The 20,541-nt window shown below is 41.5% G+C and overlaps 1 protein-coding gene across 8 annotated transcripts in view; it reads left to right on the top strand.

The window, feature by feature from the left end:
* NHSL2 (NHS like 2) overlaps nt 1-20,541 on the top strand; it is a 1,089,020-nt gene that overhangs the window by 970,988 nt on the left and 97,491 nt on the right. Inside the window, exon 1 of one of the 8 annotated variants that reach the window (XM_085630753.1) lies at nt 11,370-11,532. The exons of the other annotated variants lie outside the window; for them this stretch is intronic. Within the exon in view, the coding sequence (XP_085486879.1) occupies nt 11,373-11,532 (160 nt within the window). The 5' untranslated portion in view covers nt 11,370-11,372. Of the gene's footprint in view, nt 1-11,369; nt 11,533-20,541 lie in introns of those variants that run through there. 8 annotated transcript variants of the gene reach the window in all.

The following is a 20,541-nucleotide window of genomic DNA, read 5'->3' on the forward strand; positions in this document are numbered from 1 at the left end:
AAAGTGCTGATGAGTATTAGGAATAGTGTCTTTTGGTTGATGGGAGAATTCTTTAGGATATGTGTTTTTATCATATATCTCAGTACGGATAATGCAGTCTACACATCAATAATGATTATTTTATATGAGTAATTATATACATGCGGTATATTTTTGACAGTCATTCTTCTTTTTGTGAACCTTATCATTGTAAAGTACATTTTTGTTTTTGATTTTAAATTCCAACAGTATCTATATATCTAGTTGTGTTCGTTTATGGTAATAAAGTGACTAATGCATTAATCACCTAATTCTAATTCTGTAAAAATAGAGAGAGATGATGATTAATTGTGAAGTACATAATCATTACCTGAACCTTAATTAACAGTTGGATTAAAAAATCACCATTCGGTTCCAATTATACCGCCTCGAATAACACATGTATTAAAATTCTCAACTATAAAAACATTAAAAGATGTATAGTTTTAGTCCATACTGAACAAACATTATTCCTAATAGTCTCTCTCCCATCTGTTCCATATGTATCAAAAGAGCAAGTTTTTAGCAGCAGTAATGATATCTTTCAAATTTTGTAATATTTCAGGGTTCCCATGTCTATTTTAGTTGTTTATTTTCTCATCAAAGATCTCATCAGTCAGTTTTTATCTTTCTTTATCATAGATGCATATGCAGTTCAGCATCTAAGTTATGTCCTGACGGGTTCTCGGTGCCAATGGCTAAAATTGTTCTAGACTCAGTTCTTCGTAAGTCGAGGGTTCTGTTACTTCCTCTTTCTTTTTGTTTTACGATCTTGATTCCTGAGTATTTCAGTTGTTTGCAATCACTAGAGTGAAATTCGTGAAAATGTTTAGCCATCGGATACGTGAAGTCTTAGTTTTTTATGGCACGTAGGTGTTGTAAAATTCGTAACTTTAGTTTATTGATGGTACTCCCTACGTATAACTTTTTACACGGGCATTCCAGCAGATATATAACAAATTTCGATTCGCATGTGATGTGATCCATAATTTTTTCAGTATGACCATTTTGAAGCTGGTATGTGGTCATATTTTGACCATGATCACAGGCTTTTCACGTTGAGCATTTCCAGAACCCCGGAGTATTGAGTCAAGTTGAAATCACCTCTTTTTTAGACTCAAAGTGACTCTGTGTGAGCATGTCTCCCAACGATGCTGTTTTCCTGTACGTTATTTACAGTAGAGGAGACAATACCCTCTGGACAGTTTCATCTAGCTTTAAAATGCCCCAGTGCTTTTAAATGATCCTTTTCAATTCATCGCTTTGATTGTAAAAGTCAATGATTAGTCTGGTTGTGGTCTCATTTGTTTTTTTACTCTTTTCCGGGTTTTCTTTGTTTGTTTGTAAAAGATCTGCTCTTATTGCTGTGGTACTCTATTTTTTGGGATAGTTTTTACCTCCAGGGGGTAGCCTCGTTGTAGAGAGCGCTAACTCATTTATTTTATTTGTAGGTTCAGGTCAGATGTTTCAGAGCAGTTCCTTTTTGCTCGCAGCATTTCCCCGTAGGGAATGCTCCCTTTTAGGTTTTCCGGGTGCCCACTATTCGCATGCAAGATGCTGTTGCTGGCAGTTGGTTTTCTGTGCATTTTTGTACATATCCTTTTGCCTTGAATAAAAACCTCTACATCCAAAAAAATGTCATTCGTTGCACTTACAGTAAATGTGAAGGTTAGATTGTACTTGTTAGTGTTGAGAGAATCTAGGAAGTTCTGGAGGTCGTTGTTGTTGCCTTCCTAAATAATGAAAAGGTCGTCTATAAATCTTGACCAAAATTTGATGTTCCCAGATTTTTCATTCCTCATGATTTCATCTGGACAGTCATGTGCTTCCTTGTTTTTGATGACTTTGTATGAGGCTTATTCCAGTCTTCTAGACAGTTACCAGCAGCATTTGTCTCCCTAAAGAAATTTTTATTGTCCTGTTTTATGACTGTAAGTCTCAGGTCTTAGAACTTCATCTGTGTGGAACTGAAATGAGTAGAAATGCCCCAAGTCTTTGCAATGTTTGACTCCTTCGGCCACAATCGTCTATTTTGGAAGGGTAATGGGGGGCACAAGCTTCTCTTTTCTTCTAGGCGCATTAAGCCCAATACTGATGGCTCTTTGCTTCAGAAGTGGCTGCATCCAGGACTTTACAGAACCTCCCCATGGGAAGGAAAGATAACACTCTCTTTTCTCTTCTAGGCACTCTTTTCAGCCCCAGTGACCGTCATTCCTGGTGACCAAAGATACCGATATGTGCAGTTCACCGCCACTCACCAGGAAGTGTTACCATGATCTCTTACCTTCCCTAACAGATTCCACAATTTGCAAAGCACAAGAGAATACATGCAAACAGTCACAAACCCACGGGTTATGCTGAGACTTTGGAAGACCAACCCCCCCCCCCCCGCTGGACACCTCTCTAAGGATATTTCAAAATCACCAAACAAATCGCACAGATGAACGGGTGATCAGCATTGAAACCCCTCATGGAAAACTTCCATTGAGAGGAGTCGAAATTGCGAAAGGCAAATCATTTAGGAATGTTGTGCTATACAAAAAACCCAATGACAAAGCACAGTACAAGCGCATACACACACACACACATATCTATATACATGTATATATGTGTGTCTCTCGCGCTTTCCAGTCACTAGTCGCACCTATGACACCAGATCTGCATGAGCATCTCAGCAGGGATTTTAGCAAGAAAGTAACAAAAAGCTTAAAAAATGGAAACCAAGCTCGTGAAGTGTGAATCTATCTGCCAGTGAATCGCACAGGGACCCCCTGTTCTTGAGGTAAAATTAAACTTTTCTATTTTACTTAATTTCTAACTGATAGTTTGAATAAGTAATAAAGACCGTTTGTAATGGCGGTTTATGCATATGAGCTAAACATATCCGGTTCAGCAGCGGAGGGCACAGAAACATCCACTTTATGCAATACGTTTCCCAAAACACCCAGCGAGCACAACTGAACATGGTGTTGCAATCACAGCATTTGCTACTGTGTGAATTGTGCAACAGTGCTGCTTCCTAACCGAGCAACTTGTTCAAACCTTACTTTATCATTTGAGGTGAAGCACCAACAAACATATATTCAAAGTTGATGAAATCCCACAAAAACCTACTTCTTCAGTCCCCTCACTACACAAAAAAAACACTACTTGGTGAGCTAAGGGCCATATGTTCAAAAGTATTTTTGCGGTCTGTAACTGTTTCCAACCGCAGAAAGGCTTTTACATATGTACAGAGCACAAATTGCGGTTTGGTAACGTTACCGGATCGCAATTTGTGTTTAGCGATTTGGTATTTGCAAGGGGTGAGTTTAGGACGTCAAATACCGAATTGCAGAGCCAAGTATCAATGCTTTGTGGCCGAATTACAGTTGCAAAACATTCATTTTTTACCAACACCTCAAAGGTGGTGGTAACCATTCGCTAATGGACCCCTTCCTCTTTGGGAATGTAAGTGGGCTGTGTCCTGCCGGTACTCAGCACCAGCAGTTCTTGAATGGAGGTGCCGAGACAGGTCCCTATCGGGCTCTCCATTTTTACCCTCAGGGTGGAACAAACCATTAAAATATTTAATGCTGTTTTCATACCATCCGCTTTACATAGGCTCCAGTTACATTACACAAGGACATATTCATGTTTTGAATCACAGGATGTTGAGCCAAAGTCCGGCTTGAAAGTTGGCAGCTCTAGCCGTTAGGCCACATCCTGTCTCACAAGAACAGAAGCATTTTAAATATAATATACAGCGAATTCAAAGTTATGCAATTTACAACCATTGATAAAGCCATAGTGCTGGCTTTTTGTAGGTGTAATATTACTTGCACACTATGCTAAGTACAGATCTTTAGCTTAAGTATTTTAAGCCATGCCCTTAATTACATTGGCCACGCCCCTATGAGAGACCCCCCCAGTTTTTACATTCCACTTAAAGCCCTGAATGTAAATAATAATATTTTTAGGAGCAGGCAGTGGTCCAAGGGTCCTAATTCCATTCGACTTTTAAAGGTCGAGCCTGAGCCAGCGCACATGTGCTGCTCTTCGAGACTTATTGTATATGAGTAGCAAATAGAAGCCTCTCCCACTCACCGCCCATGTTTGCCATTGGCTTGTGTAATTGTCTGTCTTAAATGCTGGCTTCTGATTCATCAATAGGCTTGTTAGTATCTCCTTAGTACTGCCTCCTCTTCCTTTGTCACCTCTCATGACGACTTTCCCCTTTACTGCGAGTGTTACACGGTACGTGTTATTTAGACTGTGAGCACTATTTCCTTTAATGAGGTTCTCCTACTGCCTTCTTTACTACCCCCTTCCTGTTGTCCATGCCTTCTCCCCCCACCCGCACTCCCGTTGTCCGTGCCTTCTTGCTACCACCCGCTTGTTGTCCGTGCCTTCTTTCTCACCCCCCCCCCTCCCGTTGTCCATGATGACTGCCATTTTGTTCGTAGGCCACTGGTAGCTTGTAGCGCTGATGACGTCCTTTGAAACTGCCTCCACTAAACACAATACTTCCATTATAGCAAATTAAATCGCCTGCTGCCTTTGTAGTGTGTGTGAACGGGATACATTATTGTTATTTATGCGAAGGTATTTATCGTTTTAGTTAAAAATGTTAAGTGAATTTAATAGACTTAATTTCAGTGACCAATTAAAGCAGTTGCAGTTAATACAAGATGGTATTTGCATGAGCATCATTATCTGTAGGCGCTACATTTGCTTATATGATAATGCTGCCCAGTTTACTTATTGGTTGGTCAGAAAGTAGTCTTTTCAACAAGACCACAAGCACCCGGGTGTTATTTTGCCAGAAGGTGTGGCAGGGTCCACTGATGAAGGAATGCACATTAAATATTGCTCGGTGCTAGTAGGTAACAGCGGGTTCCAGATGTGACTATGGAGCAGGCGTGTTAGAATGTGGAGCTGCGCATCAGCCTTTTATATGTGCAAACCCTGCTTCTAAGTATGTTTCTTGAGAGAAAACATAAAAACTTCATCTATGCTTTCACTATCACAACACGAATCCCAAATAATAAACTTTGATCACCGTAAACAGCATCAATCAATCAATCAGTGGTTTATAAAGCGTGCTACTCATCTGTGAGGGTCTCAGGGTGCTGGGGGTAGGGGGGAGCAGCTCCGGGTCAGTCAAAGAGCCAGGTCTTGAGGTCTTTCCTGAACGTGTGGGGGTTGGGGAGCGTCTGATGTTGACCGGGAGCTCGTTCCAGGATTTGGCTGCTATGTAGGAGAAAGCTCTCCCGCCGGTTCTGTTTCTGTGGATGCGGGGGACCTCGGGCAGGGCGAGGTCAGCGGAGCGGAGGTTCCTCTTGGGTATGTGGAAACAAACATCATTGTGTAGAGCTCACGTGAGTACAGCGCATACTCTTAAGGCCAGGCGCTCTTGAGTTTATATTGTCGACTTTAAAATGAAGCATGGTTTTAGGAACCATGTTTTCTGTTTATTCCTGCAACGCGTTTCCCTTTTCTGCCAAATAAAAATAGATTAAATGTCACTCCCGTTATTACGAAAGACACCCGCTTAATCAAAATAATGCAGTAACAGCTCAATATATAAATTGGGTGTGCCTCATGGAAGCAAATGTCGAACAGTTTTTTTTTATAATGGGCCCGCAGTTTACAGACAGATGAAGAAACAGTCAGGATGCAAAACATTTTTATTCAGATATTCTCGAATATGATGTCTGAAATATGACTTAAAACGAATAGGTTCCAGATGACAGGCATTGCCAGCCTGCCTCAAGACTAACCCTGCCAAGGGAGAGGAACTCCGAAGACATGCTGATGCTGGTAGCCTAGGTGTGATGAAAAAATGCAGTCTTTCAGTCTGATGTGGTAGCCCACAGACGTCAAGGCTTCAAGAAAAGAAAAGAAATCACTGAAAAAAGCAAAAGTGAACAAGCTGAATGAAAAACTTATAAAAATGTTGCCAGTTCACTTGTGTCCCCTAAACTTTTTATAATACAGTAGATTCCAGGAAATATTCGGACTGCTGTTATAAGAAATAATAGCAACTGCTTGCCCGAGCCCTATCAGCTCGTTAGAGATGCTATACAACTAACAAATCCCTCCAGTGCCTTCTTTGCTAGCTAAGCTCAAACAGTTAAAAACCACCTGGGGAAGAGATGCCCCAGTAGAGGCAGTGGGCACTTATGTTATACCACCGTTATTTCTGAAATCTTTCTTATTTTCACTGTTGACTGGGACTTTCATCCTTATGAGGTTAAGCAGCAAAAACTATTGAATGTATTAATTGCGGCGCTTACTGAAAGCCTATTGGCTACTTCTATATTTGTGTAACTTGCTGAAACATCTTTCCCAGTAATCTTTTACCACCTCCCATATGACAGGCCTGTAATACCCCAAGTATTTTATCGATGCACATTATAGTTTAGTGGCTGACACCATTATTAATTACTTTACTCCTTTTACTCATGCTTCCTTAATTAAAAAAATATATATGTATCATAATCATCGGAAGTCACTGGGTCTTCCATGTGTTGTGGTGATTACCATCACATAGCGATGCCATTGTGCTAAAAATACACGTGAGCGAGGCTACATTACAGTAGTGTGCAATAATGTGCTGCATCGCTAAACACTTATCAGGTCCTAAAGGCGAGACCGATTGCATTGCAAATGCTTGTTTCCCCTTGTGCACCACCGAGTGACTACCCCTGCAATTGAAAATATGGGCTGAAAAGTACATAGGTGCCTGGTGCACGAATGCTTTATATGACTTGTATATTAAGTGCGCGGGGGCTTATCTATGGCTAGAACAGAGCCTACCCTGAGTGGGTATCCCATAAAAGGGAATATCTAGTACTGGCAGAATGCTGCCCAGGTGCCATGTTGTCATGAGCTCACTGGTGGCATCTAATGTAACCAAAGATCCATTTCCAGTACCACAATTTCATTGAGCTCTCTCCCACCATGTGTGGCCTGAGCTTATACTGGAGTTAGGCCACACCCTTAAGTTTACATCCCCCTCTATTGACACCTTCATACATGGAAATGGTAGGCAGAAATTTGTAGCGTTAACTGTAAAGGTCAGTCTACATTTGTCAATCATGGGTGGCCCGTTTGGGTCGCCGGGACCTACACAGGGGGTCTGCACATGGTTTACAGAATTAAATGCTATTAAAATTAATAAATTAAATTGAATAAAGTGTATACAAATAAAGAAGCAAACTTGAAAAAAAAATGTTTCATTGTGAATTAAACAAAAGATTTAAATATCCAGGGATTTGTTTAGTGCATACTTGTTTTCATAATTTTTTGTATTGTTTTGAGGTTAAAATTATAGAAATTGCATAGGCCGGGTGTCAACGGCTTCCAATAGTGACTTAGATGGGGTCCCAAGATTCCTGTAATGACTCAGTGGGTGTCCATAGCAGTCCAAAGGTTAAGAACTGCTGGTCTAGAGATTCATCTCCCTCTCTCTTCCATAGAGGCTTCATTCTATTTCACCTCCCTATCTAAACGTTTAGAAAATTCAACAAACTCCTGTTAAAACAAAAAGATGATGGGTAGATTCCTTGGAAAAGTCTCCGCCTCTGGCAGTCGCTCAGGCTGCCCTCCAGTCCATTGTTTTTTGCCCAATTGCTACTCTAGATTGGGAGCAAATTAGTATTGGTTCTTCTCCAACCACATCGCCTCTGAACGGGAACACAAGCCACCACAAATCAGTTTCAGCTTTTTTGGGCATCATCAGTGAGTTTCAGCTTAGATCCTATGGCACACCAATTTATATCCTCTTTGGCAGAATTTCAAGATCAATGTAATGGATAAATAAAGGTTCATGTCTGAACTTATGCCAGTGAACAATTAAGCCTCAATCATTTTGTCGACGTTACATCTTGTCTTAAACTAATGCCCACCCTAACAACCACATTCATTACCAAATAAAGTCTTGGTGCAATTGCGGTCCTTAAAGAATACCAGAACATTCCACTCTTGAACCTTCACTGGTGCAAGTTCCTTTTCTCTATCCAAGATGCTGATGAACTATATTTTTCTGCACAAGAGCCAAAGCGCGAAGAAATACATTTTCTCACTGGTTCATCTACATAGATTTAGGGCATAATTAATTGCTGCCCATAAACTTTAAGCCTTAATCTACTGATTGACAGGAGCTTTGGTGTGCCATTGAGACCCCGCGGGTCAAGTATGTGTTTAAATATCAGCACAAGAACATCCACTGTGTCCCCATTTAATCGTAGTCTGCATCTTTGAAGCCAGAGGTTTAGATCCATGACATGGCATTGTGTTAAAATGGATAAACAGTAGCATGCAGAAAAATGAGTCTGTTAAGTAATAGAGTGGAGTGGAGTGGAGTAGAGTGGTAATGGGAAGCATTCAAGAGTGATCCCACAGGTATTTAACAAAGGTAGAGGCAATGAGGTTCCTGAGGACCCCAGAGCTATTAACTGTGTGGACTGTGGCAAAGATACTCAGTTTCAGCATCTGTTCTTCATCCACCTGCAAATCAAATAATGAGAAGAAACTCACACCACCCTAGACACCGGTACTAGGTGCTTCAAAACGATCCAATGACTAGTCTTACCAAAACAAACCAATTGAATGACCAGACTAGCATCAAAGCTGACCACTGCCAGGTGCCACAGAAATGACACTCTTAACTATTATCAGATGTACAAAACCTGAAGATGTCCAATGAGTACTTTATTTACATGAGCCTGCAGGTGACACACAACCCATTTCTCAGGGATCTTGGGTATCCATGGGGTTTGAGTGGTAAATGTTACGCAATTTAGATCCTAATATTGATTCAACAAGTGCACTGCCACAATTTTCTACAGGAACAAGAGGCTAAACTATCTCATAAATGTCTAAAATACTTACGCCAAAGACAAACCATGTTTCTCCTCCAAGAGTGTTAAGGTCAGGTTTTCTAACTTGCTCTGAGAAGGAGGCCCTTAGTCAGAGAAACCCCCTTTTCCAAGACACAACGCACAAATGGTTTGACACTGGCTGGAGGAAATGGGCAGGTAAATTTATAAACAACACATAATGCTCTTAACTCCTTAAAACTGATGCATACCTGACAAGTTTTGAAGGTGATGCTAATGCTGGACCAGAGACATTTAATCAGAAAAGACTGCATGACATCTCTGGATGGATCTTGCATAGCTGGTGTATAAAATATTTTAAGAAATTCCACTTTAACTCAAAACTTTCTCAAGACCTAGGGCAATTCCCATTCAAGAAACAAAAACATAACTCTTTACTGAAAGTATTGTCTTCTGGTAGACTTCATTTCCTGTTTAGCTATTATTTCAGCAAATTATGTGGCAGCCCACACATCTAATTCAAAGCACTAGCATGCAGCAGAAGAGGGACTAACTGGTGGACAGGAGGCTGGTACTCTTGAACATTCATATGAGAATAGTATTATAGCCATTGGATCTATCCAATAATTCTAGTTATTATCGATTATCCATCATATGCACTCTAGCCTGATGCTGAGACTTAAAAGTTGGAAGATGGTGTATAACTAGTTATATCGACTGGTTACAAAGCAAATAGCACTATTTTACAAAGTACAGCAAAATCAGAAATAAACCAGGCAGCAGGACTTTAAGTGGGAGGTGTCGCACTAGATCTAAGACCCAATAGTAATTAAAAAGGGACATTGAAACAGGTCCCCATTAGGTCCAATATTCATGTCCTTCATTTTACTGGCAAAAACACTGATCCAACTGCTGAACTGTAAATGTAAAACATGTTAAAGTAATCAGAGTCCGCGAATTAGTTCCTGTTTATGTTTCATATGTCTTACTTAATCTTGCATTCGATAAGAGCGTTATCTATTTCCTGGATGTTGTATTTCTTTAATTTTTTTGAGTAGCATATTAATCTTGCACAGCACACACTTTCAACTGAATCACTCACCTCCAGGAGTTGTAAAGGGGCCACAATTGAGACGTCTGGAGTTGAGGATGGAGGCAGTGTGAGTTTCTCACAGTGCCTCTCAGTGGGGCAAAAAGGTGTTCAGAATACATGGTCATCCAATCCATGGCCTCTCTGCTGAGTGCACAGAGCAATGGTCACGTATTCAAGTTACAATTGTGATTGTGTGCAAATGAGTATAAAGGAGGTAGAATTTTTCAAAATATTGAAAGGGCTAAAGTAAAAGAAAATGCCATGCTTACAGGTGGGTGGGTGCATTGTGTGTTTGGGTGGTCAAGTGAAGACGATGCGAGGAAGTAAGATATGTAGATGGACGAGGTGTGTAGAGAAAAAGGGGGTACATATGTAACATAGAGTGAACATAATGGGAATGATTGAAACCCTCTGAAGACATTCCCTGGGCCTCAGTAATGTTTAATTCACAGTCTCACAATTTCAGAATTGAAACTTTTTCAATGTTGATTATTTACATCAAAATCTTGTTGTTACTCATTTATCTATCTAACAACCATTGACAAAGCCAATAGTGCTGGCTGGTTTTAGTTATATGTCACTAGTGTTATATATCTAAATACAATAACAGAAAACTCAGAGATGAAGCAAAATGCTGGTCGGGTGGCTGACTATGGGAGTCACAGAAATTCAGTTTACATGTTTAACCCACACCCTTAATTATATTGGCCAAGGCCCTTATAGAGACCCCCACCCACACTTTTTTCATCCCACTTAAAGCCCTACGAGGAAGCATTGTTGGGCATGATCCTAATGTTTGGAATGGGGGGTAGAGAAGATGAATACTCCCTATAGATGTGCTCACCTACAAACGCTCCAACTTTGAGGCATATGTGCAGGAATTTGGTTTGGAAGTTAGGAGTTGCTGAGGAGATGCTGTATCTAATTAGCTGTTTTTCCTCCGAAATTATATATGTATTTCTGTCATGCTCCGGGAGAATTAAGTATAGCTCGTAGCAAAATTTGAAGAGTTTTTCAGTTTTGTTGTGAGCAATCTGAGTCCTCTCCTGATAACCTTTTAGTCGTGTGCAATGCAATACTTGGGTCGTAAAGCGTTTCTTTTTTGGAGCGTTAACTCTCCCACACTCTAGGAGGAACACCATTTCCTGTTTTGGGCTTCTCGCCACTCTTTCAGCTCATGTCATTCAGGGGTCAACCCGCAGTGAGACTATATCTTTCGTTGTTTTCTCGGTGTCACACTGGGCTTCAGTATGTTTTTAATTTGCCGAGAAGTTGGTGGGCTGAGAAACTTGTCCTTACGTAACCTTTCCAGCTTGCGACTTAGAGCGTCTTCTCTTTAAATTGCTTCCAGGCTGTGAAGCTAAGATATCTGCGCGGAGTCTTTCATCCATATCTACTTATCAGACGCTTCTACCGGAAATCCCTTATTTTTCTCCATGTTTTATCAACGTGCAAGAGGCACCGTGATGTCAAGATATACAGAAAGCGAGAATGAAGAGGGGGTTCGTGTATCTGCTCCTAATGACGTGTGTTGCGGCCGACGCGCGCGTTTCACGTATCCTTTCTTCCAATATGCTCATTTTGGCTTAGAAAATGGTAAGCTTCCATTTACACTCGTCAGTTACTGTCACTTCCTGTATCAGGGTCTAAAGGCAGTTAACAAAATTGTGAATGTTCCAATTAAAAATATGCTTACGAAAAGTAAAATGTAAAATGGACAGAGTTTTTAGTCCGTCACTCTGGCGGCAGCACACACATCCGTGATAGGGCCATGGGCGGCAGGTGAAAGTGGTGGGGTGAAATACCCGGCATGATTAGGAAAGAGTTGGCGAGCACAGCAAGCCCGAACAACTCTTCTAAGGATGGTTCAGGAGAGGAGGGTTTCCCGCCAGAGAAAATGTTGAATTTTGCACTAGATTATCCAAAGAAATCAATCGATCAATCAATCTATTTATAAAGTGCACTACTTACCCGTGAGGGTCTCAAGGCGCTGAGGGGAGGGGGAGTCGCTACTGCTTGAAGAGCCAGGTCTTGAGGAGTCTTCTGAAGGCGAGCAGGTCTTGGGTCTGCCGCAGGTGGGTGTTCCAGGTCTTGGCGGTGAGGAAGGAGAAGGCTCTGCCGGCGGAGGTAGCTCGTTGGATGCGGGGGACAGCGGCGAGGGTGAGGCTAGTGGAGCGGAGCTGGCGGGTGGGGGTGTAGAAGCTGAGTCTGCTGTTGAGGTAGGCTGGTCCGGTGTTGTAGAGTGCTTTCTGAGCGTGGGTGAGGAGCTTGAAGGTGATCCTCTTGTCGACGGGGAGCCAGTGAAGGTCTCTCAGGTGGGGGGTGATGTGGCTGCGGCGGGGGATGTTGAGGATCAGTCGGGCGGAGGCGTTTTGGATGCGTTGCAGTCGTTGCAGGTGTTTGGCCGGGATTCCTGCATAGAGTGCGTTGCCGTAGTCCAGCCTGCTGCTGACTACGGCAATTCTGCTGCAATTCTTAAGAGGTACTCGTGAAACATTCCAATATCTCTGAGTCTGCCCATCTCAAAGTGACTAAATGCTGTCTCAATTAAAACAAAATCCATGAAACAATCTAGACCATGCTCTGCTCATGTGTCAGTTTATTTATTAACTCTCTTTACATTCCTATGTATTTTGTGACATAATGTATACTTCATCAGGGCCTATCCATGTGCCTTACCATCTTCCCCCCACCACCTCTCAGTCCTGCGTGTCAGGCTTGCAAACCTCGTTCAGAGAGTTGAAGGCAGCCTTGACTTGCACAATAGCTCTCACAGAGGAGATTGATGTGGCCAATGAAAATATATTCTGGCTCTGGTACAAGATATTTATGATTTCTAACAATCTTCAACTCTTGGGGAAACACTGAGCTTTGTCATGCTGTAGTCACAATCATATATATTTTTGGAGGTCTGCGCCTCTTGCTGGCGCGTCTGAGCGGTGAAGCAGATATTACTAAGGCATTTAAAAGCAAATCTTGATTGGAGCGACAGGATCGTTCCATATAGCCCTTGTAGTACACTTCTTGTAAAAAAATATAGCCTCCCAAACAGGCCAGTTTTTGAGAAATGATCACCAGTATAGCCATGGCGTATACTCCCTCATTCAGCAATGGTCAGTGACTGCGCGCCAGCACCATTCGTTCAGTAATCCCCAGGACATGATATGATTTGCTGCTCATCACTTAGCGGTCCTCAGGGCACAGTACAATTTGGAACCCATCACTCAAAAATCCTCAAGTCTTGTTCACATTTGTCCTTTATCATTTACGTTTTCTCATGTTTTATATTTATGTCCCTTCATTTGGTAATCGCGAATTATATTCTCTATGAGGACAGAACTGATGGGGTCGAGGGGCTTGTCAGGTGAATGGCACATTAACCGAGGTGCAGCCGCACAGTCTACCACTTCCCTCATGTCTTACAGTTTCACTATCTTTTTAATAGCTTCACCACTGGATGGGTTTGGAAACTGGAACACTCAGTGAAGAGTGCTTTAACTGTGCACTCATATCTGCCTGCGTCCGTCCATGAGCCATCCTGGCCATGCACAACCCTGGCCATCTATGTAGGCGTGTTTAGAAGTGTTGTATGGATGTTTGTAAGTAGGCTGCTCTGTGTATGTACTTCTATGCGTGATCTACATCAATGCATGCGTGGATCTGTGTGTGCCTGCATTATAAAAAGGCCGACCGCATTGACGTGGCCAATAATTGTTAAGCTACCATAAAAATCCATTTTAATTTACATCCATTTAAATGACGTCCCTTCTTTAAAAATAAATGACTGAACTCTGTCAAAAAATTACAATCTTGGATTTGGACTGCTGTCCTTCTGGGTGAAACCACAGAGGCGATACTACTATACGTCCTGTACACTGGGCCAGCTTAGCAAATCCTGTGTGAATACATTGTTGGAGTTGTTGGCCGGGCAAGGCTTTTTTGGAGTGCACAGAGATGGGTGAGCTTGGGCTGAGTTGTGTGTATACAACCGGTTTACCAACGCTTACAAATGGCAAAAATAAGTCATGAGTGGATGGTATGTCCACTTGAGTGTCTGGCACAAGTATCGGAGTTCAGTATAAGCTGAAGATCTGGGAGAGTGCTGGATATCTCTCAAATTTAGGAACATTTGGGTTGCCTTTTTGAAAATCGATTTTTTGATGATGAGTGAAATGTCGTACTTTATTTAATATTTTACTCATGGTGTGAACTATAAGGTTTCCTTCCAACCCTTGTTTACATTTTTGCTGGGAGCGAATGAATTGTGTCATAGCTTTATATTTTGTTTTCTGAAATGTTATTAGAGATATTATATTCTAATAATTATTTCACCGGTATTATATAAAAATTAAAAAAATCAACAGTGATGTGGCACAGCGGCCAGGGCGGCTGACTCTGGAGCCCGGGGCTCACGGTTCGATCCCGAGCAGCAGCTCATCCCAGCACCTTGTGGCTCTGGGCAGTAGCTCGCTTAATCTTCCAGGCGGTCTACAGCGCCTGGGGACCCTTAGGGGTGATTAGTTCGCGCTTTGCAAATACAGGATTATTATTTTATTTATTATTATTATTATTACTCAACAGCATAAACATTTATCGAAACGTTCAGTTAAAATTATGCCCCTAAACCAAGCTACATTTCTAGAATTGTGTTTCCTTCAAGATTTTCAAAAGCCTAAACTTTATTTCGAAGAAAAAATACAATCTATATTTTCAGCATTATTTTCCTCCTAAAAATGATGAAGACTTCTCCTGGTTGATATAAAGTATACACGTGTAAGACCTGGCAAGACAATGATTAGCTCTCATGATAACGAATGTCCTAACACCAACAACTTTTTGTTGGAAAATGTGTTGAATAATCCATAAGATATTCCCATAAATTTAGATTCCTGGTACAATTTTGCAAAATTGTGCAGGAAATAGTGGAGATGTATTTTGAGAAAAAAAGACATGCCCACTTCTGTAAAGTGGTCCCAAAAATACACACATGAGTTATTTGTAAAACAGAAATGTTAGGGTACTGACGTGTGTCCAGTGCTCTCAGGGCGAACCATGAGGGTCACATCAGCTCTGCCTAAGAATATGTTTAGATAGGGCTGTCCGGAATCGTAGTTTCCTTTTCATTATTTAACCACACTCCCCAACAGGGTGGGCACTTCCTGAATTTCATCAATGAATGGGAGTTGACGCATGGGCAAGGCCCATCCTTACAAGAAGTTGCTAAGAAAAGGGAAGTGCACATATGAATGAACTGCAATTGATTTACGACTTCGGGAAGTGTCAAGAGATCTTGTGAGGGCAGATGTGCCATGAAAGCATCATAATGGATTCCAGACCTTTACGGCAGATTTCCAAAGTCCTTTCATGGAACAATACAAGCGCTTCAGTGACTGGAATAGAATACAACTGACTCTGTATTGAGAATGAATATTTCCAATGTGGTACTATTGATATCTGCACCACTGACCGCATAGTCGCCCATCCTATAAGTAGATGTATACAGAACAAGTGCGGTGCAATGGTGTCTACATATTAGAAGTATTTCCAGTAAAGTTTTGATATTTTGATGCTTTTCGACTTATAGGAGTGTTAAAAGGAGTTTGCTTACTGAATTGAGTGAAGGAGTGGACTGACAGGCAGTCTGAATATTCTTTCGAGACGGTCCCTCTATCCGCACTCATATCTTTCCGTAATCTGCTCATGGAGCTCCGTAAACCTATTATGAGTACCGTACTTGTCAGGCACCCACGCAGCTTATGATATTTTCCTACAGACCCAAGGCCTCCTTATCATTATCCAGGTACCTCTCATGGATCCATGTTCACCCGCTTAGCCACCCTTGTATCTTCCACTCCATATCGGTACCCAAGTCCTTCCTCGCTCTTGCTGTATATCTCCTCCTGCATCCTTTTGGTCCCTCGTGACCCATCCATGTCTCCCCCTGTTGCTCCCTCACCCTCTAGGTATCCTCCAGCCTCCCCGTGACTGTCATTTAGTCAGCATCTCTGCTCTCTACCTCCATCGGCATCCATGCTCCTATTTGCCCTCTCAGTTTTTCTCCTTTTTCCCCACATCCCTTTCACCCTCAGGCCTGAGCTGGGACATCAATAAAGGATAGCAAGGAGTAGTAACTTTTACACTTGGCTACCGCTTTTTGTACCCCTAGCACTGACACTAATACCCCTCGTCTCAGGGTTCATGATGGCAAGGCACTACTAGCGTTCTCTAATTTGCATTCCTTGCTTAGTACATAGCGGCTTAACAGCAAACCGGAAGCTTTTGAGGTGCAAAGTTTATGGTAAGCATCAACCGTGTGATGTCATCAATGCTCAAAGGGTGTGTGATGACACCTCTGCTACCCCTGTCGTTTTGGTGACCCAACATCCATGCCTTTTGGGGTGCGGGGTCCTCGGCACTCGTCCTGGCTTTCACCATTTAGAGAGCAGTCCCAGCTCTTCGGTGAAAGGCAGTCATGAGGACACTTTTGTTTGTCATTGGATGAGAGGGGCAAAGCTGAATATATGGAAGAACGACTGAGCCATTTAAAGTTTCCAATAATCTTTATAGAAACCATGAAGCAAAAGAATAATCAACACGGAGATTGACAATAGACATACACCGACTCCCAACACTAACAGACGCCAAAAACCAACCTTTCCCGTCTCTTCCTAGACTTACCTGTTTCCCTCAGCAGCAATCTTATCACTCCCACACCCCTTCTTGCTTGCCCTTTCGCCTGCTTTCTTTTTTATTTATTCTCTTTTATTCAGTTTTAAGGTTTGGTGGAAAAACAAGGCAATAAGGCCGAAGTACAGTTCAGTTACCACAAAGTACAGAGAATACATGCCAGAATTAGAGGCAGGTAACCAGAAAGGTAACTATAACATGTACTGTAACGTGAAATCCCAAACGATCAAAGAGAACAAGTAAAAAAAAACTGGAAGAAAAGGAAAAAGGGTTGAAGACATTCAGAGTTTTTAAATTGCAAAGTAATTTCGCCTTGGGGTGTTCTATAAATCCTATAGGACTGCTTTCAACTTTGTATTTTCAGCTTTAGACATGGCGTCCTACTTGGGTATGCTGGTCTTGTAGAGTGTGAAGATTGACAGGCATAGAACTTGAACACCAAAGAGAGGTACAACCCACAGGTTAAGTGAGGTGTTTACCCGGTAAGGGAGGTGAAGGGGAATAAGACAGCAGTGCAGACTTACCTTCTACGACAATAGGGTGACGTTTTTTCTCTTCAGTTTATAGTCTTATTATTTCCATCTCAAACCCTTTCTTGTTCTGGTGTTCTACTTTAATGTAAGGCACATAGATCTCTTCAAGTGCTAGCACTCAATGTGAAAATGTTACAGAAATAAATAAAAAAACATTTAGTGCTTGCAATAAAGTAATCCTCTTCAACTGTGGTGGCAACAAGGAGCAAGTCAACCCTTCCCATTCCTGACAATTTCTTCCTAATAGGTCTACATGACAGCCAGGTGGTAATGTCTCTGCTGAGTAGAATAGAGTGTGTTGTTCCCAGTGGGACCCTTCACACCAGCAGGTCATGGTAAGACCTTTCAGTGCCCCCCCATTCAGAATAAGACCTTTCAAGGACTGGAACATTCCTGGGAAGTAGGTCTGCTTCTACTATCTGCTTGATAATACTGAAGTGTTATTTGAAGCTGGCGAAGAGGGGAAGAGGGCTGGATATGCAAGTGGTACACCCCCAAGCAAAACTTGACTAGGGGAGACTCCAACCAGTGGGATTTCCCACTGGCAGCACTGTGTGCCATCTGCCATCACCCATCTGTGGCCTGGTAGTAGCTCAGTCTACCACTAGTGTGGGGTACCGCCTATTTGCATAATGAAGTGCCAGAGTTTGGCAAATCAAAACACATTGATATAGGTGTGACTGCTGCAAACCCTGGCTGATCCTAAATGGCTTCCTTCCTAATAGTGAAGCCATGGTATAACACTGGATATGATGTGAACTCAACTAAAGACAATGAAGTGTTTTATGGCCATTAATGACATTGAAATGTTTGTCTTTCTGCTGCTTCCCTTTTAATCTAAAACATCCTGCCATCACTGGATTGAATGTTGTAATAGCATTCCGTTATAACAAACTATAGGCCTTTGCCTCCCGCTAGAGCCGATAACTTTGGATCAGGGCCTTTAACAACAGGTATAGTGCTCGTCTGTGGGATGTAATGCTATAATGGTTGCCTTAAACATATCAAAAGTACTAATAATACTTTATGACTTTAATCGAACTCATCAAAGATACTAGTAATATGGAGTTCATGAAAAAGGAGAAATTAATCTGAAATATACAAAACTGGACTAAATATACAAGCGAACGTCTTGAGGCTACCCTCTTGATGGTCATGACTTAGGCCGCGATGTACCCCTTCAGGGCACCTGTGCAAGGTTATAGCTCCGACAGCTCTCCAATAAATACTCCCTTTGTATGAACCCCGGGCAACGCTGGCCATCAGGTACTCCCTATGAGGCACCCTGGGTAATGTGCCAGTATCTGCTGTGAGCACCAGCATGCAACACAGCGCACTCTGGGCTGGCTATAGTGCCTTCTGAGTGCAACTTGTGCGGACATCCTTGGTACGGTGGCAGCACCTGCTGGCAATACTTAAAAAAACTCAGAAATAACCTGAATAATCAGAATTTCATTAACATGTGCCCTTCAGTAAACCCTAAGCTACCCTGCTGTTTCTTGTCTAAAAATACAAGTGCACGTGTTGAAAAATTACACATTTTACCCAGCGCTGACTGTGGGCGGGCAGCGTACCCCTGGCACTGCATTTAATGTCCGTCATTGGGAGGGCTGCGGCACAATGGAGGTTGGCACTGTGCTGGATGGACCACAGAAAAAGCAAGCTGTTTTCACATTTTCATTAACTTGGCGCCTTCAAACATGCAAGCTATTTTAGCGTGCAGTGCTCAGCGAGACCTCTGGGGGCATACTCCTGCCATTCCAAACCAATCAGAGGATAGCACCACTGGCTTCAAATCTGCGAGGTTTCTGGTTGGGATGATATGCGTAGCCAGGCTTACAAGATTGTTCGGGACTCTGTCCAAGATGCTTTGCTTATAATGCAGAGTATTAAATCTGATTCTGTTTTCAACATAAATTCAGCTAAAAGCCTTAAGAGCCAGCGTAATATGATCCTTCCTGCATAAGAGCATGCGCAGCGTGGATGCCTGGTTCTGTAATATTTGTAGCCTAGAGATGGTGTTCAATCCTCATTATTACTATTATTATTATTAATATCAGTAATGATCATTGTCATTAACATTATCTGTATTGTTGCTATTAATAGTAATAGTAATATTATTACCACTATAATAACAATAATATTTAATATTAATAATGATAATTGTTATTATAAATAATGATAATCACAATAATAATTAATTGTAGCACTAATAAAAATACTAATAATAATCATGCCAAAATCACAAATAATCTTCGATGGGGTTATTATTATAATAATAATAGTATCAATATAAAAAATAATAAGAATGATATTCACACTAATATTCATAAGAGAGGTAATAATTGTAACTACTAAAGCAGTCACAATTTTAGTTTAAAAAAATGTAGATATTGCAACTGGATTATTACTTAATAATAATTATTTATTACGAACAGTATTTACACAAAATCAATATATTAGTGGAAAAGTGGGACAAATCAATCTGAAATTGTAACAATAACACTATTAATGATAAAAAATAATGGTATTACTAATATTGTTGTTATTATTTTTGTATTTTTCATATTGTTGTTATTATTCTTGGTTTTTTTTCATATTTCACTAAACAAATTCACCACTAAACCATTATGGGTTCCAGAGTAGCATGCTACTTGCCGAAAAAGCACTGCAACACCCCATCAGGGGTAGCAAGCGCTATATAAATGCAAACCTTTTTTGCTCTTCTATCCCTCCACTGTCCTTCTCAATCCAAATAACTGGCTAAACATATCCACCATTCAAATCACTTTCATATTTCACTATACTAATTCACCACTAATCCTTTATGGGTTCCAGAGTATCGCTTCTCGACGAAAAAGCTCTTCGACGCCTCGTCAGGGTTAGTAAGCACTATATAAACACATTTACAATGCAATAGAATGATGTCAATTTCTTTTTTTAGGTCATCCTATGTTCTTACCTGTCTGTTTGCAGAAGACCTCTTCTGGACCACATCACAGAGTTAGAGCGGGCTCAGTGCTCCCTCACTGCTTACGTTGGTTGGCAGCCTTATCACTCTCACTTGCTTGCTCTTATCCAATGTCTTTCCTTCCTCTTCTTGTGTTTGCCTCCCACCTGCAGAATAGCTTCTTCAACATCCTAAGATGGCTTGTATCCTTCCACTGTTCACATTTCTGTAATTACTTTTTTCTTTATCTTGAAGCAATCCATGAGAGTGCATGTGCTTTTTTGCTCTCCCTCTTCCTATTAAGATACCTGCCCCCACACAGTCCATGCCACTCCCTCCACTTCCCATGTGTTCCCTCCCTCATGCATTGCTTCTCCCATCCAATAGAGCGCTCCTCTGCCCGCCTGTCCCCACTACATTCATGCATTCCTATAA

This window comes from Triturus cristatus, chromosome 10 (genome assembly GCF_964204655.1).
Source record: "Triturus cristatus chromosome 10, aTriCri1.1, whole genome shotgun sequence".
Lineage (NCBI taxonomy): Eukaryota > Metazoa > Chordata > Amphibia > Caudata > Salamandridae > Triturus > Triturus cristatus.